The sequence below is a fragment of the Mesoplodon bidens genome, assembly GCF_964165515.1.
Source record: "Mesoplodon bidens genome assembly, chromosome: 14".
In the NCBI taxonomy this organism is placed as follows: domain Eukaryota; kingdom Metazoa; phylum Chordata; class Mammalia; order Artiodactyla; family Ziphiidae; genus Mesoplodon; species Mesoplodon bidens.
In genome coordinates, this window is record NC_138170.1 from 22102115 (window position 1) to 22125256 (window position 23142).

Consider the following 23142-nt stretch of genomic DNA (forward strand, 5'->3'; position numbering starts at 1 on the left):
GAGTTACGTGAGGAAAGAGAGGTATTCTGTTCTAGGAACATGTAATGGGTCCACAAGGGACAGAGATGTACAGAGTTAGTGGATTCTGGCAACAACAAATAATTGGTTATAGCAATTATAATTGGTATAATAATTGGTGAGGGAGTGGTGGGACAGGATTAGAAAGTGTATGGCTATGTGAAGATACTTGAATTTTTTTTTTTAACTGTCACAAATGAAAGTAGTTTGGCTTTATTATAAGCAGTTTGACAGTCGTGGTGTGATACAAAGGTTACCCATGAATTCTTAATGCCTGTCAATATAATTTTATGTAGGAATGCCAATTTACTTTCTGTAATATTTATGACTTTCATAGTAAGAAAAAGCAGTAGACCAATTTCTGTTTTGAAAACTATTATTACAAACATCAATATGTCCTCTTTATTTTCTACTAAGCACTTTCTTAGTGCTTAAACGTTCAGTTTTTACTGAGCCAATATGCCTTTGTTGAATTGCACTGTCTGCCAGAGAAGGATGATGGATAACATTTGATGCCCTAGCCCTTGTTTATTTTGCTTTTATTGTAAAAACATTGCTGTCTCTGTCTTAAGGATCTGTTCTTTTCATCTCTCATCTTGTGGGCTCCTGGAGATTATAATGTTCTATATTTATCACAGAATCCAATTGGTTTTACAGTAGGGTCTTAATAAACTACTGGCAATTGCTAAAACTCTTTGAAAAGCAAATTTAAAAATTGACTGGGGTTTGTATCAGATACTATACAGGTCTGTAAATTAGTTGTGTTTTCCCCCAGATAATTTTTGACTTTTAGAAATTGCAGTTTATTAGCAGTGGAAAAGAAAATCCCTTTGGTAGCATAACACCCTTTGAGATCTCATCCTGTCCTTTTAAGGTTAGATTTAGTGTGTCCCTCGTTGCTTTAATTATGGAAAATACTGGGATATTAAAATCTGTATTTTCCTTATGTAGTTTAAAAAGTTCTTATTTAAAGAAAGCTTGATAGTAGCTACGCCCATCGTCCCCACCTCTCCTTGCTTGTGAAACTGGGTAAGCGAACTCTCTGGTACCCTGCTTTCTTGTTGTAATTGGGGTGCTGAATGATGCGTTATTTAGTGCTGAATAACAAATTACCCTCAAATTTAGCAGCTTACAACCACAGATATTTATCTCACGGTTTCTGTGGGTCAGGATTCCAGGCACGGTTACACTGGGCCTTCTGCTCAGGGTCTCCCATAAGGCAGCAGCCCAGGTGTTGGCGGTGGCTACGGTCATCTCGGGGCCGGGGGTGGGAGTCCGCTGCCTGCACACTCAGTGTGGGTGTCAGCAGGATTCACATCCTTGCCGGCTAATGGGCTGGCTCTTGGCCGGGGCCTCCCTCAGTTCTTGCCCTGTGGAGCTCTGGAGGGCAGCTTACCACATCTTGCTTCCCTCAGGTTGGTCAAGAGAGGATGAAAAAGGGGGAAGACAGTCTTTTTTTAACCTGATCTAAGAAGTGACGTTCTACCACGTTAGTGGTATTCTGTTCTTTAGAAGCAAGTCACTAGGTCCGCGTCTTCTGTTTGCTAGTTTCTGTCTGCATGTACACGTGCCTCTTTTTAAGGGAGTGGCGTTTTACTCTTCATTTGTTGTGTGTCAAATATCACAGCAGCCGACATTGACCAGTCGGTATCAAACGTGGACGTTTGTAGCAGACACGGAGGTAGCATCTCACTCACAGTTATTTTTATTATTATTATTTTTAATGTGTTGAAATGCTAGTAGTTTCAACTACTTTGTAAACAGAAGCTTTTAAAAGCAAGCTTTCTAGCAGGGAACACTTGTCTTAACAAGCCTTTACCTTGTCTCCAGACTCCTGCCAATTGAGTACCATAATAAAAAGAGAGTTGTTTGAATGTCTTGTTTTATTTAGAGACAGTGGCCTGTAAGATCATTGTTTAATTTAAAATCTTTTCTTTCCATTTCTATTTTCTCCTAGATATTAAGGTTAAGGCACACCACAGCTGTGACAACAAGGAAAAATGTTGCAGCCTTAAGACGTGAAACTTACACAGTGGATTTTATTAAAAAGCAGATTGAAGAATTCAACATAGGAAAGAGACACTTAGCCAACATGATGGGAGAAGATCCAGAAACTTTTACCCAAGAGGATATTGATGTAAGTACAGTTACTCTGTTGGAAAAGTAATTGTTGTAGAGTTTTAAATACCGAAAGCTGTCAGACTGTCAGAATAAGGAAAAATGCCACTCTACTCTTTTGCAAGTTGGAACTGTGGTTTCAGAGAGATGCTACTCTGTATTTGAAGCATTATAAGGTATAGTGAGGTTTAGATTTTAACCAGAAATGGATACTTTTCCTTGATTCCAGGTCACAGGAGCCACTGTGAATGTTTATACACGATTTAGAAACATTTATCCTGTGATGTAGTCTTAAACTCAGCTTTCTTACAAAATGATAAAACAAATGGTAAGTTTATAGGGAAAATCCCATAAGTAAACCCAAGCCCAGGGGTGTGGTTGTTTTTTTTTTTTTCTGATACGCGAGTCTCTCACTGTCTTGGCCTCTCCCGTTGCGGAGCACAGGCTCCGGATGCGTAGGCTCAGCAGCCACGGCTCACGGACCCAGCCGCTCCGCAGCACATGGGATCTTCCCGGACCGGGGCACGAACCCGTGTCCCCTGCATCGGCAGGCGGACTCTCAACCACTGCGCCACTAGGGAAGCCCCTAGCCCAGAGTTTTTATCAACCTAACTATATATTTGAATTTTCAAAGTGAGGGCATGTTCTAAGTGATTTGAGAGTAGGGTTAAAATTCTATTCCTCTTCCACCTAGTGCTAGTACTCTTACTTTGTTCTTCTTTTTCAAGGTCGTTTTGTCTATTCTCTGCCCTTTGAATTTCCATATGAATTTTAGAATGAGGTTATCAGTTTCTTCAGCGAGCCAGCTAGGATTTTGATAGGGATTATGTTGGATCTCTAGATCTATTTTGGGAGTATTGCCATCTTAAGTCTTCTGATCTGTGATCGTGGGATGTCTTTCTGTTTATTTAGATCTTCTTTAATTTCTTATTGTGATGTTTTCCAGTTTTCAGAGTTTGTTTGGCATTTCTTTTAAGTTTATTTCGGATCATTAATTGCTTTTTAAAGTTATTCTATTATAAATAGAATTGTTTTGTAGTTTTTTTGGTGGATTTCTTAGGATTTTCTACATATAAAATGTTGCCACTGACAAATAGAAATAGTTTTAGTTCTTTCTTTCCAATCTGAATGCCTTTTATTTCTTTTTCTTGCCTAATTTCCCTGGCTAGGACCTCCAGGAAAGCTGAACAGAAATAGTGAGTGGACATTCTCACCTTGTTCCTGATCTTAGGGAAAACTTCGTCTTTCACCATCGGGAATGATGTTAGCTATGGGTTTTTATAGATGCTCTTTATCAGGGACTGGAGATTCCTTTCCATACCTAGTTTGCTGAGCATTATTATCATAAAGGGGTTTTGGATATTGTCAACTTTTTTTTTGTTTTTTTTTTTTGCTTTTACTGAGATGATACCTTTTATTGGTGTGGTATATCACATTACTTGATTTTTTTTTTCATTTTCTTTATCTTCTTTATCTTTTTTTTCTTTCTTTATTTACTAAATTAAAATAGGGATGACTATCTCCATGTTGTTCTTAGGACTAAGGAGACAAATACAAACCCCCAAAAAAGTTTATGACATAACAAATCACAAAGTCAATCATAAAGGACAAACTTGTTTTACCTGTAATTTGTTCTGGGAATCATGGAAGCAAATGAAGATTTTTGTTTGTTTTTTTTTAACATTATTCAATGAAGCATTACTTCTTAACAGCCAACCCTTTTAAACAAAGTGTTAGATGTCAGTTAAGACTCACAAGAATCAGAGATTTTAACTACATTTGAAAGGATATGGGTTATTTATTTATTATTTTTTGCATTAATTGACTTAGATGTTAAACCAACCTTGTGTTCCTGTAATAAATCCCACTTTGTCAGGGTGGGTCATCTTTTTTATGTGTTTCTGGAATTGCTTTGCTAGTGTTTTGCTGAGGATTTTTGCATCTAATTAATACTTATCTGTATTTTTCTTTTCTTGTAATGTCTGTGATTTTGATATCAGGGTAATACTGGTCTCACAGAATGAGTTGGGAAATTCTCTTTTATTTTTGGAATTGTTTGTGAAGAATTGGTATTAATTCTTCTTTAAATGTTTGGTTGAATTCATCAGTGAAGGCCTCTGGGCCTGGGATTTCTGTGTGTATTTCTGTTTTTGATTTTTGATAATTACTGTCTGCTTTTAAAAATGGTCCTCCCCTCTCTCCTTGTGACCTGTGTGTCCCTGAGTAACTGTTCTCAGGAAGAGGATCCCACTACCTAACTGACTTTACCACTAAGGCATTTTTGAGCATCTCTTTACTACCTTTTTAGGTGTACATGGAATATATTTAGCTCACTGAGAGAAACAGAATCATTCAGTACTTTTGTAAATCTATCTGAAGGGATGAACATTTTCACAACATAAGTATTACATATGAATTATGTTGTTTAGAGCGGTGTGAGTTCATTGTTTGGCTGTTTAATCAGAATGCTAGTTTAAGATGTTAAATCCTCATGAAAATAGTTTTAATTTTTACAGAGTAGACATGACCTATAATTTAATTCAATTACCTAGTTAAAAGTCTAGGCTTGCTGTATAATTTTCACGTAGGTAAATTAAGTGCCATTGTATTCAGATTAAACCATTCGTTATTTTATGAATTTTAGAAACTGGTTTTTCCTTGCTACTAACCAATTGCTAAAATAATGATTGCTGCAGTCATCTGTGGAATGCATTTAGGCAAAAATACTGAAGAACTAAAACAGTTTTTTTCGTATATTAAAATACTTAAAATTTTTTTTCTTTAAGGGGTTTAAGACAGACAGACATTGGTGTCTTCATCTAAAGGATCCTTTTTGTATTATTTAGAGAAATCTAAAAGATTCTGTCATTCAGTCAGGTAGAAACAATATTTTTAGTTGTGCTCCTTAAAATATTGAGTTGTTTTCCAGAGAAGATGTGTTTAACATCACACAGTAAATGTGAGGGGTGGCAGCTTTTCTGTAAAACTCTGTGTGTGTGTGTGTGTGTGTGTGTGTGTGTGTGTGTGTGTGTGTGTGTAGTGAAAGTAAGTTGATGTTATTTTGTGTCATTGTGCTAATAGAACATAATAAAAATCTTCCTTAGATTTAGACAATAAAGTAATGAAATCATGAATTGTTATGAAAAAAATCCAATCACTTCTTTAAAATATGTAAAATGTTTTAAAATGAAGCTGGATTTCTTGTGAGGAATATAGATGCAGAACATGTAGAACTTTGTGGTTAAATTAATCTTCTTTTAAAAGCTAAATTTGTTGTAGTTGAAGTGACATTGTAGAAAGATGCAGAACCTGGCATTAGGAGAGTCCTTGCAGCATCACTAACTCGCATGGTAATGTCTGACAGGTCACAGCATGGTCACTAGGTTTCCTCATCTCTAAAATAATAATACCTGCTTGCCTACCTCAGAATATAACTAAGGAGCATGAGATTAATGCGTTATGTCATTGTTCTTATGGCAGATTTTATTGTAATAAATAAAATCTACCATGACTTGAATCAGTCACTAGTTTTCTAATTGCCTTGGTCATACGAGGCTTTCATGAGACAGAATGTTGGGGAGGAGAATCTGCAGTCCTCTTGGGAACATTGATTTATCAGGAGCCACTTCAGCCAGAGTTTGTATTGTACTGTAGGGTGGTGTGTTGTCTCACCTCGCTCATGTCTGAAAGCCCGTGTGGAAGCGTGATCCCTTTTCCTTGACGTGGGCGACTTGGTTCTGCTGTGCTCGACTTTCCTGCAAATGATTGATGTGCTTCACTCAGTCTCACATTTTATGTCAATTACCTCTTCTGGCATTTTATTAAATTAAGGGGACCTTCTTTGACATCTGAGTAGATGTAAAAGCAAAAGAGGACGGTGACAGCCAACTGTTACCAAAGCACTGAAAATATATGGGAGTTTATCACTTTATAGTTCCTGTTTTCATTTATGTTTTTGAAACTATTATTTTTGTAACAGGTTTGGCTGTGTATATAATCTGAAAGAGAGACAGTATAGCTAAGTCCTATTTAACATTTCCATACTGACAGAATGCTTGGTTATTTCTAAAGACAAAAATAAATAATTTGATATCCAAAATCAGGAAAATATTTTAAGCTTCCAGATAATCTTCAGAAGAACATTATGGTTGCTGTTACGTATTTAGATATGGTGAATGCTTTTTATAATATGTTGACTTTTAATATATAAATTAAAACTAGGTATTGTAATTTGTCTCTTAATAATATCAGGAAATTAGATATTCTACAAAAGGGAATTTCCTAGATGAGAGAAACTTATTTTTAATTGTTATTTGAAAAGAAAAATACCACCACTTACTGAAAACCTCATATGTCTGTGCAAGATGCTGTCTGGGACCCTGATATACATTCGCACATTTAATCTTCATAAAAACCTACAGAGTAGGTATTTATTGTTGAGGAAATCAAAGCTGTACACGGTGTTTCTGTATCCAAAGTCTGTTTTTTCCACACTTTCAAAGGTTAAATTTTTTGGTAACATTTTCTAAGATAAATTGCGGTCTCCCCAGCCTTACTTAGTAGAATATAGAGAGTATAATTTAACCTTTGAGAGCCTCGGGATGTCCCTGTTTAGAGTGGTTGTTAAACTGCGGTGCCCCGTGGTGTGTGTTTGTCCGTGTACTGGGGGGCCTGGCTCTGCCCTGTCTGCTTTCCTGTCAAGGTGTCTGTCTTTGCCTCTTGCCTCTCCCTTTGCCTGCCGGCCTTCTGGCATAGCTAAAGTTGTTAGGCGTGTGGATTAAAACTAGGAGCCACTGGACTCAGCAGGAGGAAATCATGAGTTTACAGTAGCTACTTCAGTTCTTCATAGGCCTTTCTCATTGATTTCTAGGTTTACAACTTTATTCCAGAAGGTTGAGCTTGAGTGGAAATCTGGCCTCTGGCCTCACTGAGTGAAGTGTATACAACTTATGTATGAAAATTACACCCAGGTAATCTTTTATGCTAGTGCTCCCTTAATTTAATAAGCCTTTAAAAAAGAGTACTGTAGTGGATTAGTGAAAGAAAAAGAAATATGACAGGTAAAGTTTACGAATAAAAATAATTCTGCTTGTCACTGTTGATATTTAAAGGTACATTATTTAGAAGTTTTTTTTATTATTAAAGCTACAGCGTTGTGTATCTGCTAGAAATTTTTTGTTTTGCAAAATGTTTAATGCTCAATCATGGCATGAAATTTATATGAAAAAATATCCTTTTTAGTTGGTGAAATAGCAAATTAACTAAAAAGAAATTAGGTATAGATTTTCACCATTTCAAAATAATTTAATTTTTGCCTAATTTCTTAAGTTATGTTGAAAAGAAAGGAACCGCCTGCTGCTCTTTCCCTGTGAATGACTGGTGCTGCTGGTAACCCCCAGAAGGTCTGATAGGAGGACAGACAGGTCCCTCTGACAAGCAGTGTAGTGTATGTGTGTTTGGTGTCTTGCTGAAAGTACTCAGATGCATGCTAAATATTTTGAAAATAGATCTTAATGCCGTGTTTCTCAACTCCCGTGCCATAAATCTTTCCCAGGTGATTTCCAGATGTTGATCAGTGTGTGAAAAGTACTGTTGTCTGAGACAGTGTATGTTACTCCATGGAGGAGTCTGTCCGATGAACATTGAGCTGAATGGAGTTTGTAATTCAGTGTAAAGCAATTATAGTTTGGTCAAAAGAAGAGTCTGTGTGTATGGAAACTGTAAGAAATAGCCCCATAGTGTGTAACAGAGGTGGGCAGAAATGTTTTCCTCAAATCTTGACCCAAGGCTCAAGGCTGGCCAGTGGTCAGGGCCCTGGAATTCCATAGACATTGTCACACACCGCTGTGCTGGAGTAGACAAATCTGTGTAGTGTTGCTCACCCTTTTCATCCTTTCACATGTACCATCAAAATTCTTTTTCTCAGAATCATGCTGTAAACACAGAAAGGTTGAGGACCACTGATATTTGCATTTTCCTTTTTGAATTAAGCTTATAAATTTTAAGTTGGAGACATCTTGGTTATATTAAATATTATGGATACAGAATTGCACTTGCATTTACTAATGTCTTTATTTGGGAATTAAAAGTTAAGTTCTGCGTTACTCTAGAATTTCAGGAAGAAAGCCAGCAAATTGATATATAATACTGCTGAAGTCTACCAATTACTTTTTAATTGGTATTATAGACCTCCTTCCGAAACCTGAATGTTTTGTTCTCCAAAGTGTGAATATGCTGTGTGAAGTTTCTCTAATTGATTTGCTGTGCCCATTCCATTTGATGTATCATTTTTCACAATATTTCATAATTTGTGCTCACTTCTAATGAACAGAGTCGTTAGGACAGGCATGTCTGAGTACAACTGACAGCTAACATTAGGTGCCAGATGCAGTTTATAAAGCTGTGTAGAACTGTAGAGAACAGTTTAAATAAATTAGCACCTGTACATTAGTCTCACTTGCTGGTAATTTATAAGCGAATCAGTAGAGATGACATTTAGGTAAGTCATTGATCAAGTTAACAGCTGCAAACCGACTGCCCAGCTGGGATACCTAATTAATAGAGATTGCATTCCTGACCCAGTGCTTCCTTCTCCTGGATTGAGTTTGCAGTCCTTTTATACTTTGACATAAGCCTAAGAATATAGTTAAATACTTTGCCCTCATTTTAGGGAACACTTGAATTACCAGTATTCTAGTGAAAATCCAAAGATGTAAACAACATGTTTACAAATGAGAATTACTTTATTCTGTGACTTACTTGGATTAATTTTTTTCTTTAGTTTACATTCTTTTTTTTAATCAGTACTTTTTTTGTTTTGGATTCAGGTAAACCATTCCGTAGTCTAATAAATTTCTAAAGGGTTCTATACTTGTCACTAAATGTATACTCCACTTCTTTTTTCCTCCCTGGGAGAAGCAAGGTTTTTTGTGTTATGTTTTTTTGTTTTTGTGACAACCAACCATTGAACCTAAGCCATACATATGTCTAACAATTTTTTCAAATGTGACATTACTTTAAAACACTTGAGAACTTTGCCAAGTTGAATTCCATACAGATTCCAGAACTTAATATAGGAAATATTAAGCTAGAGCTTACTGTAGGAAAATGCCCTTTGTTTTCTATTCCTGTGGCTCAGATTTTCTTCTGAGTGAATGTAAAACTGAAAGATTAAGGCAGCAACAACCTTAAATCAGAGTAAGGCAAGGTTTAGTGTCTATTTCAGGTATATGTTCATGGATATTGATGATGTTTGAATACCAGTGTATTTACTTACAGGCCACATCCAAAGTCTGGTTCCTCAACTGAGAATAGATCTCTTGAAACAAATGCTAAGCCTGAAACAAATGAAAATGTTAGGCTAGTAATACTGTTTTAAAGCTTCTTGAAGAATGATTAATTGAGTCCCAACTGATACATGTATTTTTGGTTTTTGTTTTTATGAAAGGTTGGGTGTTTCTTAGTTTATTATTATTTTTGAATAATTATTTATTTTTGGCTGCATTGGGTCTTCGTTGCTATGCACGGGCTTTCTCTAGTTGTGGTGAGCAGGGGCTACTCTTTGTTGTGGTGTGTGGGCTTCTCATTGCAGTGGCTTCTCTTGTGGCCGAGCACAGGCTCTAGGCATGAAGGCTTCAGTAGTTGTGACACATGGGCTCAGTAGTTGTGGCTCTCGGGCTTAGTTGCTCCACGGCATGTGGGATCTTCCTGGACCAGGGATCGAACCCGTGTCCCCTGCATTGGCAGGCGGACTCTTAACCACTGCGCCTGGGTGTTTCTTAGTGTAAATAATAGTTTTTCATGTAGATTGTTCAGAAGTGAAAAAGTACTTATTTCAGTTAATTGTGACATTTCTGTTAATCCGTCATGGTTGATAAACTTGGTCCAAGTGGGCCAAACCACAATTCAGACGTGAATGCCAATTTTCCTCCAGTTTTAAGATGCCCGAGAGGATATAGGCCATTTCCTGCTCGTACATGTTCTCTGGTGCCTGCTAAGTGCCACACACACACCAGGAATCCTAGAACCTAACAGTTGACAGGGAGGTTAACGCTAGCAGAGTCAGGTATTTCATTCACCACCTTCCTCCAGTGGTTTTCTGGTTGACTTAACTTCACTTAGTGAAATATTTAAATTCTGCATTTTTTTTATCATTCTAATATAGATATTTCTGAATAACATATCAGAAAACTGCTTTAAAAAAGACTGTGTTTATGTTTGCAAAAAGAAACCTATGTATATTTTTTTCCTACTCCAGTATGTATTTTCTGACTTCTGTTTCTCTTTCTTACACCAGTGACCACATTCTAAGTATATTTCTTTTGCATCTTGCTTTTCTCAGTCTTCTGCTACAGCTATAGAGTACTTGATGGCATAGATGTACCTTCATTTATTCAACTAACCTCTTGTGTATGATAATTTGGTTGTTTCTAGTATTGTGTTCTTATAAATCAATTAACAGCCTGTTCTGTGTTGTTTTATATTCATGGGGGTGTATCTTCAGGGTAAATTTGTAGAAGTGGAATTGCTGCGGGAAACGTATATGTAGTCTTGTTAGATATTAGCAAACTGCCAACCCTGGAGGTTGTACACTCCCACCAGCAAGGCATCAGGGTGTTTCTGTAACCTTGCCAGCAGTATGCTGTGAAGCTTTCGAATTTTTGTTAGTCCTGTTAGATGAAAAGTGTTATCTCAATAGTTTTAATTGCTCCTTTTTTATTCTGAATATATTTGAGCCATATTTTTCTCTTTTTTTTCTGTAGTTTAATTGGTCAATTTTTTTTTCTTTCCTTCTGAATTTTGGATGGTAGTTAAGAAGGACTTTCCCATGTCTAGGTTATAAAGGAATTCATACATGTCTTCTGGTACTTGTTTGGTTTCATTTTCCAAGTTTGGCTCATTTGGAGTTACTATGGTGTATGGTGTGAGGTTTGGATCAAGTTTTATCTTTTTTCAAATGGCAATCAGTTGTCTCAACATCACTTATTAAATAAAAAGTCCACCTTTTCTTCTTCAGAGAAGGAAGGGAGAGGAGTCCCTAGTTTTTCAAAAAGAAAAGAAAGTTCACAGAGTTAGCATTCTGATGTGTGAGCCAAGTTTTTTGTTGTTGTTTTTGTTTTTAGTGTCAATTTTATTGCCAAATGGCTGAAGGAATGACGCTTGACCCAGAGACACAGCTGGGCTCCCTAATATAATTGAATATACCCCCAAATTATAGGCCCCTACTTCCAGGAGCAGAACCTGGTCCAGCACGTTTGCTGCGTGGAGAGAACAGGCCCTAAAAGAGCAGCATTGGGTCTGCAGGAGCTGCTGGGTCATTTAGAGTTCAGAGCGGGGCTAGGGTCCAAGGCCATTGACTTTTCGCCTGCCTGCGTCCCACAGAGATGAAAACCCATGGCCTCTGTGTTTGTTTTTCCTTTTTTTTTCCTTTTAATTGTGGGTGGGGTGGTGGGTGGGTGGGTGTAGGAGGAGGCTGTAGGGGCCTACGCAAGTTGGGGGCAGTCCTGCTCCCAGGAGGTGAAGTGCCTTTGGACACGTGTGGGAGTGAGATTTGTCACAAGCACTGGGGTTGTTCCTGGCACGGACTTCGGGGAAAGGGCCAGGGATATTGAATGACCCGCCGAATAGGGGAAGTTGCCTACAGGGGAGCATCACATTCAGAATGTCAAGAGCGTCCCCACTGCAAAACAGACATGAAGAGAACACGTTTGGAAACGTAGTTTAAAAACCTCTCCCAAGTTCTAGGAAACGTTCAAAAGAGCTGCTGAAAACATCCAGGTATCACAGTGGGTGGGATGTAGGGCCTGCCCTTTTCAGTCTTCTGTATGTGGACATCTACCTACCACCTGGGGCTGGGAGGATGCTCCTGGGCCCTCGCCCAGCACTCGTACAGGGGCTCCTCCAGTTCCCTTTAAAAAGGAGAGAGAAGGGTTATTTGTGGCAGCACACTCATGTTTGAAGCGGACACTTGAAAATTGTTAATAACTAGTTTGACAGTTACAAATTTTTTTCTTTTGGGGAATGTATATGTGGTAATTTTGTTATCCCATTTAGAAGATTACAAGGTGAGATAGTGTATGTGGAACTCTTGGTTCAATATCTGGCACATGGTAAGCACTCAGTTACTATTAGTCATAACGTGAACTTGATTTATAACAATTGTTAATTAACCTTTGTGTGTATTTTCAGAGAGCGATTGCTTACCTTTTTCCCAGTGGTTTGTTTGAGAAGCGAGCCCGGCCAATAATGAAGGTAGTTATCTTCATTAATATTTTTACAAATTTCACTTAGGTTTATATGTTACAGCAATTACCTAATGCATTTTTAATTTATTTTACAGCATCCTGAAGAGATTTTTCCAAAACAAAGAGGTAAGTTTGTTCAAGAATAAAACAGATAGTTCTTTCTTTCCTACAGTGCTATGTTATATATCAGCAGTCACTCAGGTGTTATGGAGATGCCCTCCTATGTCATGGCAGTCGTGAAATAAGTCAGGAGTACTTTATAACTAATAATGAATGGAGTTTACAAACTGTTTCTTTTTAATTAAATAATATTAAAATTAGATCAGGTTAGAGTTTATGCCTATACTAATGTCAGTTTATTTGCATTCTAATATGCCTTTTTGAAGAAGAGCTGGGTACAGATCTGCTGGAGACAAATTCAACTTTTTTTAATTTGAAAATTTAAAAATTTTCTTCAATTTGTAAGCATATTTTCACTGAATATAGATTCCCTCCCCCCTTTTTTGACTTTTATTACTTTGTTGATGTGATTCTGTTGTTTCTTGCCTTGCGTTGTTCCTGATGAGCAGTTAGCCAACATTCTTAGCTGGCCCCCTGTTTTCTCTGGTTTCTTTTAAGATTTTTCTCTTTACCTTTTAAATGTGTAAACTAACATCTTGAAAACGTAGGACAAGCTTTAAGGTCACCAGAAAATAACATATTTACTATTTTCTTTTTTTTTTTTTTCATATTTTGTTCAATTTATTCTTAAATTTAAACATTATTATTTTTTTTTAATTTTTTAATTAGTTTCTGCTTTATAACAAAGTGAATCAGTCATACATATACATCTGTTCCCACATCCCTTCCCTCATGCATCTCCCTCCCTCCCACCCTCCCCATCCCACCGCTCCAGGCGGTCACAAAGCACTGAGCTGATCTCCCTGTGCTCTGTGGCTGCTTCCCACTATCTATCTACCTTACGTTTGGTAGTGTATATATGTCCATGCCTCTCTTTCGCTTTGTCACAGCTTACCCTTCCCCCTCCCCATATCCTCAAGTCCATTCTCAAGTAGGTCTGTGTCTTTATTCCCGTTTTGCCCCTAGGTCCTTCATGACTTTTTTTTTTTTTTTAATTCCGTATATATGTGTTAGCATACGGTATTTGTCTTTCTCTTTCTGACTTACTTCACTCTGTATGACAGACTCTAGGTCTATCCACCTCATTACAAATAGCTCAGTTTCGTTTCTTTTTATGGCTGAGTAATATTCCATTGTATATATGTGCCACATCTTCTTTATCCATTCATCCGATGATGGACACTTAGGTTGTTTCCAGCTCCGGGCTATTGTGAATAGAGCTGCAATGAACATTTTGGTACATGTCTCTTTTGGAATTATGGTTTTCTCAGGGTATATGCCTAGTAGTGGGATTGCTGGGTCATATGGTAGTTCTATTTTTAGTTTTTTAAGGAACCTCCATACTGTTCTCCATAGTGGCTGTACCAATTCACATTCCCACCAGCAGTGCAAGAGTGTTCCCTTTTCTCCACACCCTCTCCAGCATTTATTGTTTCTAGATTTCTTGATGATGGCCATTCTGACTGGTGTGAGATGATATCTCATTGTAGTTTTGATTTGCATTTCTCTAATGATTAATGATGTTGAGCATTCTTTCATGTGTTTGTTGGCAGTCTGTATATCTTCTTTGGAGAAATGCCTATTTAACTCTTCTGCCCATTTTTGGATTGGGTTGTTTGTTTTTTTGCTATTGAGCTGCATGAGCTGTTTATAAATTTTGGAGATTAATCCTTTGTCAGTTGCTTCATTTGCAAATATTTTCTCCCATTCTGAGGGTTGTCTTTTGGTCTTGTTTATGGTTTCCTTTGCTGTGCAAAAGCTTTGAAGTTTCATTAGGTCCCATTTGTTTATCTTTGTTTTTATTTCCATTTCTCTAGGAGGTGGGTCCAAAAGGATCTTGCTGTGATTTATGTCATAGAGTGTTCTACCTATGTTTTCCTCTAAGAGTTTGATAGTTTCTGGCCTTACATTTAAGTCTTTAATCCATTTTGAGCTTATTTTTGTGTATGGTGTTAGGGAATGATCTAATCTCAAACTTTTACATGTCCCTGTCCAGTTTTCCCAGCACCACTTATTGAAGAGGCTGTCCTTTCTCCACTGTACATTCCTGCCTCCTTTATCAAAGATAAGTTGGCCATATGTGCGTGGGTTTATCTCTGGGCTTTCTATCCTGATCCACTGATCTATCTTTCTGTTTTTATGCCAGTACCACACTGTCTTGATGACTGTAGCTTTGTAGTATAGTCTGAAGTCAGGGAGCCTGATTCCTCCAGCTCCGTTTTTCGTTCTCAAGATTGCTTTGGCTATTCGGGGTCTTTTGTTTTTCCAAACAAATTTTGAAATTTTTTGTTCTAGTTCTGTGAAAAATGCCAGTGGTAGTTTGATAGGGATTGCATTGAATCTGTAGATTGCTTTGGGTAGTAGAGTCATTTTCACAATATTGATTCTTCCAATCCAGGAGCATGGTATATCTCTCCATCTATTTGTATCATCTTTAATTTCTTTCATCAGTGTCTTATAATTTTCTGCATACAGGTCTTTTGTCTCCTTAGGTAGGTTTATTCCTAGATAGTTTATTCTTTTTGTTGCAATGGTAAATGGGAGTGTTTTCTTGATTTCATTTTCAGATTTTTCATCATTAGTGTACAGGAATGCCAGAGATTTCTGTACATTAATTTTGTATCCTGCTACTTTACCAAATTCATTGATTAGTTCTAGTAGTTTTTCGGTAGCATCTTTAGGATTCTCTATGTATAGTATCATGTCATCTGCAAACAGTGACAGCTTTACTTCTTCTTTTCCAATTTGGATTCCTTTTATTTCCTTTTCTTCTCTGATTGCTGTGGCTAAAACTTCCAAAACTATGTTGAATAAGAGTGGTGAGAGTGGGCAGCCTTGTCTTGTTCCTGATCTTAGTGGAAATGGTTTCAGTTTTTCACCATTGAGGACAATGTTGGCTGTGGGTTTGTCATATATGGCCTTTATGATGTTGAGGAAAGTTCCCTCTATGCCTACTTTCTGCAGGGTTTTTATCATAAATGGGTGTTGAATTTTGTCGAAAGCTTTCTCTGCATCTATTGAGATGATCATATGGTTTTTCTCCTTCAACTTGTTAATATGGTGTATCACATTGATTGATTTGCGTATATTGAAGAATCCTTGCATTCCTGGAATAAACCCCACTTGATCATGGTGTATGATCCTTTTAATGTGCTGTTGGATTCTGTTTGCTAGTATTTTGTTGAGGATTTTTGCATCTATGTTCATCAGTGATATTGGCCTGTAGTTTTCTTTCTTTGTGACATCCTTGCCTGGTTTTGGTATCAAGGTGATGGTGGCCTCGTAGAATGAGTTTGGGAGTGTTCCTTCCTCTGATATTGTTTGGAAGAGTTTGAGAAGGATGGGTGTTAGCTCTTCTCTAAATGTTTGATAGAATTCGCCTGTGAAGCCATCTGGTCCTGGGCTTTTGTTTGATGGAAGATTTTTAATCACAGTTTCAATTTCAGTGCTTGTGATTGGTCTGTTCATATTTTCTATTTCTTCCTGAGTCAGTCTTGGCAGGTTGTGCATTTCTAAGAATTTGTCCATCTCTTCCAGGTTGTCCATTTTATGGGCATAGAGTTGCTTGTAGTAATCTCTCATGATCTTTTGTATTTCTGCAGTGTCAGTTGTTACTTCTCCCTTTTCATTTCTAATTCTATTGATTTGAGTCTTCTCCCTTCTTTTCTTGATGAGTCTGGCTAATGGTTTATCAATTTTGTTTATCTTCTCAAAGAACCAGCTTTTAGTTTTATTGATCTTTGCTATCGTTTCCTTCATTTCTTTTTCATTTATTTCTGATCTGATTTTTATGATTTCTTTCCTTCTGCTAACTTTGGGATGTTTTTGTTCTTCTTTTTCTAATTGCTTTAGGTGCAAGGTTAGGTTGTTTATTCGAGATGTTTCCTGTTTCTTAAGGTGGGATTGTATTGCTATAAACTTCCCTCTTAGAACTGCTTTTGCTGCATCCCATAGGTTTTGGGTCGTCGTGTCTCCATTGTCATTTGTTTCTAGGTATTTTTTAATTTCCTCTTTGATTTCTTCAGTGATCACTTCGTTATTAAGTAGTGTATTGTTTAGCCTCCATGTGTTTGTATATTTTACAGCTCTTTTCCTGTAATTGATATCTAGTCTCATAGCATTGTGGTCGGAAAAGATACTTGATACAATTTCAATTTTCTTAAATTTACCAAGGCTTGATTTGTGACCCAAGATATGATCTATCCTGGAGAATGTTCCATGAGCACTTGAGAAAAATGTGTATTCTGTTGTTTTTGGATGGAATGTCCTATAAATATCAATTAAGTCCATCTTGTTTAATGTATCATTTAAAGCTTGTGTTTCCTTATTTATTTTCATTTTGGAAGATCTGTCCATTGGTGAAAGTGGGGTGTTAAAGTCCCCTACTATGATTGTGTTACTGTCGATTTCTCCTTTTATGGCTGTTAGTATTTGCCTTATGTATTGAGGTGCTCCTATGTTTGGTGCACAAATATTTACAATTGTTATATCTTCTTCTTGGATCGATCCCTTGATCATTATGTAGTGTCCTTCTTTGTCTCTTCTAGTAGTCTTTATTTTAAAGTCTATTTTGTCTGATATGAGAATTGCTACTCCAGCTTTCTTTTGGTTTCCATTTGCATGGAATATCTTTTTCCATCCCCTTACTTTCAGTCTGTATGTGTCTCTAGGTCTGAAGTTGGTCTCTTGTAGACAGCATATATATGGGTCTTGTTTTTGTATCCATTCAGCCAATCTGTGTCTTTTGGTGGGAGCATTTAGTCCATTTACATTTAAGGTAATTATCGATATGTATGTTCCTATTCCCATTTTCTTAATTGTTTTGGGTTCGTTATTGTAGGTCTTTTCCTTCTGTTGTGTTTCTTGCCTAGAGAAGTTCCTTTAGCATTTGTTGTAAAGCTGGTTTGGTGGTGCTGAACTCTCTCAGCTTTTGCTTGTCTGTAAACTTATTAATTTCTCCTTCAAATCTGAATGAGATCCTTGCTGGGTAGAGTAATCTTGGTTGCAGGTTTTTCTCCTTCATCACTTTAATTATGTCCTGCCGCTCCCTTCTGGCTTGTAGAGTTTCTGCTGATAGATCAGCTGTTATCCTGATGGGGATTCCCTTGTGTGTTATTTGTTGTTTTTGCCTTGCTGCTTTTAATATGATTTCTTTGTGTTTAATTTTTGACAGTTTGATTAATATGTGTCTTGGCGTATTTCTCCTTGGATTTATTCTGTATGGGACTCTCTGTGCTTCCTGGACTTGATTAACTATTTCCTTTCCCATATTAAGGAAGTTTTCAACTATAATCTCTTCAAATATTTTCTCAGTCCCTTTCTTTTTCTCTTCTTCTTCTGGAACCCCTATAATTCGAATGTTGGTGCGTTTAATGTTGTCCCAGAGGTCTCTGAGACTGTCCTCTGTTCTTTTCATTCTTTTTTCTTTATTTTGCTCTGCAGCAGTTATTTCCACTATTTTATCTTCCACCTCACTTATCCGTTCTTCTGCCTCAGTTATTCTGCTATTGATCCCATCTAGAGTATTTTTTATTTCATGTATTGTGTTTTTAATCGATGCTTGATTCATCTTTAGTTCTTCTAGGTCCTTGTTAACTGTTTCTTGCATTTTGTCTATTCTATTTCCAAGATTTTGGATCTGGGAAATAGAATCTTGGATCATCTTTACCATCATTATTCTGAATTCTTTTTCAGGTAGACTGCCTATTACGTCTTCATTTGTTAGGTCTGGTGGGTTTTTATCTTGTTCCTTCTCCTGCTGTGTGTTTTTCTGTCTTCTCATTTTGCTTATGTTACTGTGTTTGGGGTCTCCTTTTTGCAGGCTGCAGGTTCGTAGGGTTGTGTAGGCTTCCTGGTGGAAGGTACTAGTGCCTGTGTTCTGGTGAATGAGGCTGGATCTTGTCTTTCTGGTGGGCAAGTCCACGTCTGGTGGTGTGTTTTGGGGTGTCTGCGGACTTTTTATGATTTTAGGCCACCTCTCTGCTAATGGGTGGCGTTGTGTTTCTGTCTTGCTAGTTGTTTGGCATAGGGTGTCCAGCACTGTAGCTTGCTGGTCGTTGAGTGAAGCTGGGTGCTGGTGTTGAGATGGAGATCTCTGGAAGATTTTCGCCGTTTGATATTATGTGGAGCTGGGAGGTCTCTTGTGGACCAGTGTCCTGAAGTTGGCTCTCCCACCTCAGAGGCACAGCACTGACTCCTGGCTCCTCAATTTGGGATGATGTGTTGTCTATTCATGTATTCCACAGATGCAGGGTCCATCAAGTTGATTGTGGAGCTTTAATCCGCTGCTTCTGAGGCTGCTGGGAGAGGTTTCCCTTTCTCTTCTTTGTTCTCACAGCTCCTGGGTCTCAGCTTTGGATTTGGCCCCGCCTCTGCGTGTAGGTCGCCGGAGGGCGTCTGTTCTTCGCTCAGACAGGACAGGGTTAAAGGAGCAGCCTCTTCGGGGACTCTGGCTCACTCAGGCCGGGCGGGAGGGAGGGGCACGGAGTGCGGGGCGAGCCTGCAGCGGCAGAGTTTGGCGTGACGTTGCACCAGCCCGAGGCGCGCCGTGCGTTCTCCCAGGGAAGCCGCCCCTGGATCCCGGGACCCCGGCAGTGGCGGGCTGCACAGGCTCCCAGAAGGGCGGTGTGGACAGTGACCTGCGCTCGCACACAGGCTTCTTGGCGGCGGCAGCAGCAGCCCCAGCGTCCCACGCCCGTCACTGGGCTCCGCGCTTTCAGTCGTGACTCGCGCCCGTCTGTGGAGCCCCTTTAAGCAGCGCTCTTAATCCCCTCTCCTCGCGCACCAGGAAACCAAGAGGGAAGAAAAAGTCTCTTGCCTCTTCGGCAGCTCCAGAGTTTTCCCGGACTCCCTGCCGGCTAGCTGTGGCACATTAGCCCCCTTCAGGCTGAGTTCTCGCCGCCAGCCCCAGTCCTTTCCCTGCGCTCTGACCGAAGCCCGAGCCTCAGCTTCCAGCGCCGCCCGCCCTGGCGGGCGAGCAGACAAACCTCTAGGGCGGGTGAGTGCCGCTCGGCACCGATCCTCTGTGCGGGAATCTCTCCGCTTTGCCCTACCCAGGTATGTGGGGAGTTTCTTGCCTTTTGGGAGGTCTGGGGTCTTCTGCCAGCATTCAGTAGGTGTTCTGTAGGAGTTGTTCCACGTGTAGCTGTATTTCTGGTGTATCCGTGGGGAGGAAGGTGATCTCCGCGTCTTACTCTTCCGCCATCTTACCCGGAAGTCTCTACTATTTTCTAATTTACATTAGAAGCTTCTTGGATAAGCTGGTGGGGGGGGCATTGTCAGTTACTTTAAAAAGTATTAAAGCCAGAAATCATTTCTTTAAAACACTCAAATATAAATTTATATTCATCAGTCTTTTGCTATAGCCCTAGAGGGTTTTTCTTTGGTATCTGTTCCTCCTCGTTTCTTTTGCGTGCCTCCGCCCCTGAGATACATCATCAGAGGTTTTTAGTTTTGATTTCCTTACAGTGGAGTGAAGAACTTAAACTTCCTAAGGAATCTGAGTGCAGAATATTTTTATATTTCTACCGACTTACACAGAAGTTGAACAGACTTTTTTTTTTTTAGTAACTTGCCTTTGAATCTTTCTAAAGCATTCAACTTAGTTTTGATAGAAGCATCAACTGTCTTTTCTGTTTCCACCCATGTTTCATCTGTTTATGGAATACTTGATTCATGTAATTACAGAAATAAGTACAATTCTAATAAACAGGTTTGGAAATAAACACAGTTGACTCTTAGTAGGTGTGTAACTCAACAGTGAAAATGTGTGGATGCATTAGAGGGTCATCTGCTGGCCACAGATGCTCGGTTTACAGGCAGCATTAGGGTGTTTCAGAGCTGATAAATAGAGATTGGTGAGAGAGCAGATATTTTTATTAAAAATGTATTTGTTTTGCATTGATGTTTTTGCTGAGTCACCTTTGTTCAAAGCTAGGCGTTCTGTCATTTTTCTCTACTTCTCTTTACATGATAGTTTTTATTTTGAATCTTGTTATAAGTATTTTGAATCTTTTAATAAATATTGTCTTTTATATTTTCTGAATTCTTAGATGTGGTTGATAGTAAACTATGACATCAATTCAATTAATAGCTTCTGGGAAGATAATAGATGAAGGCTATATTAAAAGTACACATCAAATTTAAAGATGCAGTTCCGTTTTCTAGAAATAAAACTATGCCCAAGGCACAGTAACTTACACTTAGTGGCTTTTCTGGAAATGTTTGTAATGATAGTGATTTTTTCCCCTTTTTTAGTGGGGAAAAAAAATTACTTTTTTTCCCCCCATTTTTCAACCTCTCAGTCTCCTCACTTATGTCTCTTCCTCTCTTTGTTCTGTATATCTCTACTAGTTGCATCTCTTCTTGTATATCTGCCCCTCTGAGACTGGTTCTTTGTTTCAGATCATACCAGCTTCTGAATATTAGAAAGTTGTTACTACTGTCAGCTGGAATGTAAAAACTGAAATGTCCGTGTGTCCCTGCAAAATGCCTGTGTGTTATTTTGGAACTATGTCAGTGTTGATAGGATTTTCTTACATTTCAGTTAAGTATATTTCACTGTGTTTAAACAGTATGCCTTTAGAATCAGCAGAGTACTTCTTGCCATCTACCTACCAATTTTGCTGTACTTTGTAAATAGGACAAATTGATGTTTTATGTTAAAAACATCAGTGAACTTTAGATTTGAATAGATTATGGCACTTGTAGTGTGCTACCGCTTCCCTTATTAAAAGATGGAAGCTTCCAGATTGAGTTAACATAAAAAAGCTGCTCTGCTTTTTAAAGTAAGTGATAGAAATATTGAGAAAAACAAAGATACGTACCCAGTTGATGACAGAAGCAAGGAGTAGCACCTAATGCCAGACAGAATGGAATTCAGGAATGGTTCAGTGAGACAAGAATGTTAATCTATATTGATAAAACCTAATATCCGTTAAGTGGATTTGACGACCATGAACCTTTTTGCACCAAGCATTTAGCGTTGAAATGTGTAAGGCCGAAGCTGTTAACTAAGGCTGTAAAGAATTTGAATAACACAGCATGATTTTATAGTTACAGATACAAGTACAAAGAATACGTTTTCTATGCGGGTGCCAATGGAATATTAATAGAACATGATGTAATAGGTTGTAGAGAAAACCTAACAAATTATAAAAATAGAAATTTTGTAGATGAGATATTCTGAATTAAAATTGATAGAACCATAAAACTTTTGGGTTAAAGAGAAATCAAAATGGGGATTTTAGACTATTTAGAAGTATATGACAGTTCATATTAGACCCTATGGGATACGGACAGTGTTTTATGCAGAGGCAAACATATATTTATTAGTTATTAAGGAAGACTAGAAATAAATGAACTGTTCAGTATTCAGTTCAAGAAGGCAGAAAAGGGCTTCTCTGGTGGCGCAGCGGTTGAGAGTCTGCCTGCCGATGCAGGGGATGCAGGTTCGTGCCCCGGTCTGGGAGGATCCCACATGCCGCGGAACGGCTGGGCCTGTGAGCCATGGCCGCTGAGCCTGCGCGTCCGGAGCCTGTGCTCCGCAACGGGAGAGGCTACAACAGCGAGAGGCCCGCGTACCGCAAAAGAAAAAAAAAAAAGCAGAAAAAGAATGAAATGGATGAATGAAGTAAAGATTTTTAAAAGAAGGGGTAGGACAATAAAACCAACTAACTCTTTGAAAAAGCCAGTGGAATTGATCAAATTCTAGCAAGTCTGGTTCATGGAAAAAGAGAGAAAACATAAGAGGACAACGTAAATAATTTTACATAATAATATTCAGAGGATATTTAAAAGTGTAAGATTGTTATGGGTAACTTGATTCTTATTAATCTGAAAAATATCCTAAATAATATAGTAACTAGTATTTATTAAAACTTAGAGCAGGCCAGGCACAGTTCTCAGTGCTTTGCATGCATTAACTCATGATCTTCACAGCAGTTTTCGTAAGTAGATAATGTTTTCCCCATTTTTCAGATGTGTGGGGTAAGCTTACCCAGGGCACATAGCTGGGAAGTGGCCGAGGCAGAGGACGTAGGTGGGCCCAGGCAGTCGTGGATCCAGAGTGTTGCTCAAACCCCACTCACACAGTTTAGAGAAAAACAGAGTTCCCAAAATTGTCTTAATTAGGAGATGGTGGTTAGACTAAAAGCTGGAGAAGAAGTCAAAGGTAATCAAAGACCTAACCAAAGAGGCACACAGCCCAGAAAGTTTTGTCGGTGAGGTCTGTTATACCTTGAAAAAGTTTCTAACTTTTATATTGTGTGAACTGCTGCAGAGCAGAAAAAGGATAACATAAACTTCTAAGCTCACCTTAAAGAAACCTACACTCTATTCTTACTAAATTAAATGATAGCAAACCAAATACAGCATTATAGAGAACAGGATCTCTGCCCCCCACACCCCAGGAATATAAGGATGGTTTAACATTAGGAATTTATTAATGTAGTCCTCTGTGTTAACTGAGTCAGGGAAAAAATATTTCCGAAGATGAATAAAAAGTTATTTAACAAAATTCAGCATTTATTTTTTGGTAAAAACTCTTAAACTAGAAATAGAAAGAAATTTTCTTAGTTTGAGAAAGACTATCATGAGAAACAGAAACACATCAGATTAAAAAACATATCATTGGATTCCTTTG

The 23142-nt window shown here is 38.3% G+C and overlaps 1 protein-coding gene across 1 annotated transcript in view; it reads left to right on the forward strand.

Moving 5' to 3' along the window:
• The window catches only part of MRPS9 (mitochondrial ribosomal protein S9), a 52049-nt gene that overhangs the window by 3030 nt on the left and 25877 nt on the right, over nt 1-23142 (forward strand). The window contains exons 2-4 of the mRNA XM_081254246.1: nt 1976-2155; nt 12325-12387; nt 12476-12506. Coding sequence (XP_081110372.1) covers nt 1976-2155; nt 12325-12387; nt 12476-12506 — 274 coding nt within the window. The remainder of the gene's footprint in view (nt 1-1975; nt 2156-12324; nt 12388-12475; nt 12507-23142) is intronic.